Source organism: Cystoisospora suis (assembly GCF_002600585.1).
Source record: "Cystoisospora suis strain Wien I chromosome Unknown contig_2692, whole genome shotgun sequence".
In the NCBI taxonomy this organism is placed as follows: Eukaryota; Apicomplexa; class Conoidasida; order Eucoccidiorida; family Sarcocystidae; genus Cystoisospora; species Cystoisospora suis.
In genome coordinates, this window is record NW_027155488.1 from 1,199 (window position 1) to 4,160 (window position 2,962).

The 2,962-nt window shown below is 55.3% G+C and overlaps 2 protein-coding genes across 2 annotated transcripts; both read left to right on the forward strand.

Annotated features, from left to right (window-relative positions):
• Positions 1–3: 3 nt before the first annotated feature.
• Positions 4–805, forward strand: CSUI_005584 (uncharacterized protein; the record flags this gene model as incomplete). The annotated part of the gene is made up of 1 exon (XM_068065756.1): positions 4–805. A coding segment is annotated over one exon (306 nt), but the record flags the coding sequence as incomplete, so codon positions are not given.
• Positions 806–1,232: 427 nt separating this feature from the next.
• CSUI_005585 (uncharacterized protein) lies at positions 1,233–2,962 on the forward strand (the record flags this gene model as incomplete). The annotated part of the gene is made up of 1 exon (XM_068065757.1): positions 1,233–2,962. A coding segment is annotated over exon 1 (605 nt), but the record flags the coding sequence as incomplete, so codon positions are not given.

The window sequence follows — 2,962 nt, forward strand, 5'->3', positions numbered from 1 at the left end:
CCCGATATAGCACACCGCATCGGGTGCTGGCGTCCCACGGCAGTGGAGCATTCTATGATGTTCTAGATCTCCGGACAGCCTCGTCAGAAGACTCAGTCATCGGCTCCTCCGCAGGTTCGCCCCAACGGTTCTCACCCCGACAACTGCCCCAGAACCGTACGAAGCCGACGTGTACTTGCCAAAGGCTCGCACCACCCAAGGGACGCGCGGAGATAGCGGTGACGGAGAGAATATTGCAGGAGCTACCGAAATTTCATAGGGAGCCCGCACCGAACATCGAAGGCCGACACAGGCGCCAGCTTCTCCAGTAGGCGAGACAGGGGCTGGCTACATACAAAGTGCGGACGCCGGGGCGGCAGGCACACAGCGGGAAGTGCTGAAAATCGACTCGAGTGCGGACGCCGGGGCGGCAGGCACACGGGAGAGAGTGAACGTGACCGGACGTGAAGCCTGCATGACGCGAAGGCGGATGGCGACTCCGAGAGTGGTGAATATCGGTCGCCCTCCCGTCCAGATCCCATGGCAGCGCCCGGAGGTGGCAACAAGGGACGTTGCCCAGTGTAAGCACGGGAGGAATATTGGCATACCACAAGGCAGAGCCAGTGCGAGCTCCCGTAGCGGATCTCCCCGAAAAGGGGCTACTGACAAGACACGGATGTGTCAGGTTCAACAGCGTGTGAAACGAGTGATGTGTAAGGGTGTGTATATATAGTGCCCCACGACTCAGATGGTCGTACCGTGCGTGCTATGCCCGGGTGTATCGTGACGCTAGGTCTGAACGACAGACAGGAAAAAAACTTTCAGAGTTTTGACCTCACACTTGCCCCCTTGTGGCGCGAGAGCGGGATGAGAATAGGAGTCTGTTCCCCTCCGGAGAAAATAGCATCTGGCTTCAGTAGCCACAGTCGCCGTGTCTCTTTCGAGCTAGGCGAATGGCTCGCTCATACCGTCCCCAGTAGACTGGCACGGACCTTGTGCAGTTGTGCTCTTTTTAATGGAATCCGGAGTCGCAGCTGTTCGTCCTACATTTTTGTGAGGTATACGGATGCGGGGATGAAGAAGCTGCAGTTTGTCCTTCAAGAAGCCACTGGCTGGCGCCGGTTACAGCTCTGCTTCGGTGTTTGTCTTGGCTCACCATCATCTTCTTTTCTCCTACCCTATTGCAAAGGCATGCAGAGGAGTGTGCGGCATGCAGCCCCGTGCAAGAAACTAGTTTCACAGATAGTTTGAGATCGAAAGAAAGACAGTCGATCGCCCCAATTTGAACGCGGCTTGCTGCCTGGATTGCCCACCCCCTTTCGCCGAGAGGAAGTCTGGTATCGTGTGATTCCACGAGATTGCAGATCGTTTCCTATTTGTTTATCGATGATCTTTGCTGGCTCAGCGTTGCAGTCCGGGCTCAGGCCGAGCTGGGCCGGTACCACGACGACACGAGTCACGTACTCCTCGTTAGGTACAGAACAGTCGAAGACAGGTTTTGCGGTTCTTTTGCTGACGAGTTCTTCAGCAAGGTCGTGGAACCAATCTTCAACAACTTTGGCCTTGTTTGAGGGCCGGACTGATGTCTTTCTAACACCGATCTCCGTAATGTGAGTAGATCTACAGGGCTTGCAATTCGCAGTTCTCTTTCTCTCTTTGCTTCGGAAAGAGACGTTATTCTCCGGAAGTGTTGACAGCGACTTTGGTGGGCTCGCCCGTACTGTTCGGTCCGCAGCACGGGGCCGGTTCTGGTTGCCTCTTTCGGTCCACCGGATATTCTTCGTTTTCTTCCCTGCCGCCGAGGCCACCCCCTGTGTTCACGTCTGGTGCTTTGATGTCTTGAGCTATTGCTCCCTGTACCCCGCTAGTCGTTGTGCTTTGAAATCTACATGGATACTTCTTTCTGTTTCGTGGTTTCTCTTCTGGATCTTCGGCGCTCAAGACACATTAACGCCCCNNCCCCCTGTAGAAAGTCAAAGTCTTTCTCTACTCTTCCTTGGTTCTACGTGAACACGGAGCCGAGCATGTTTCCGTCTACCCTAAGATGTGCTTTCGTGTGCTTGAACGTGGAGAATCGCCAGGGTGAACTGTGTCACACAGGCGGGGAGCTAAGGGAATCGCGCGTCGTAGATGCATCAAAGCGGGACACAGTAGTATTACTATGCATCTCTTCAGGCGCTCCTTCGCCTGAACCCTCGGAACATACAAGCCCACGAAGATACTGCCGATGAAAACACTTCCGCAGGTTCGCTGAACTTCCTAGCAGAAGAAAAGTCCCATACTTCTTGCTCCCCGAGTTCAGCATACGAAGAGCGCCAGGTGAGTTTTGCAGCAGTGCGCGGCACCACCCGTGAGTCCACTTTCTCCGGTCTGCACCAATGAGGCGCGGGCGGTTGATTTTCTCCGACGCCATCTGCGGTGGGCGTTTCTCGCTATGTCCCAGGTGCACGTACATCCAAACACTCTTTCACGAAGTCCAGTTCCAGCGTTTATTCAGCTCTCCTGCTGTCCAGAGGACAGTACGGCCTGTACCCTTTCCGGCCGGGGGACGGGAAAGGCTACCAAGTGCGGGGGGAAAGGTCGGAAATGAGCGCCGCCGGGACGGGGCGAGTGAGGGGATTGGAATCTCACGTTTGTTTCTTTCGAGGCAGGGTTCTAGCCGCAAATATCGCTTTCGTCATCCCTGGAGCGGGGAGAACCCTGTGCGTAACTGGCGTCTCCCTCCACTCAGTCCCAGAAAGGGGTGTACGTACGCTAGAGGCAGCGCACGGTCTGCTACGCCTACCAGAATATGTGCAGCTTCCAATGTCGAAGAATGGAGCTGTGATCTCGCTGATAACAACAGTCTCAGTTCGACCGTAGAAGGGCGTACACACAGCGGGTCAAGTGATACCAAAGCGAGCCGAATTGGAACCCATGATGGCACGCAGCACAGGTACAGTCAAGGTGAAGGAAGACGCCATGAGTCCATTGGAGAGAAGGA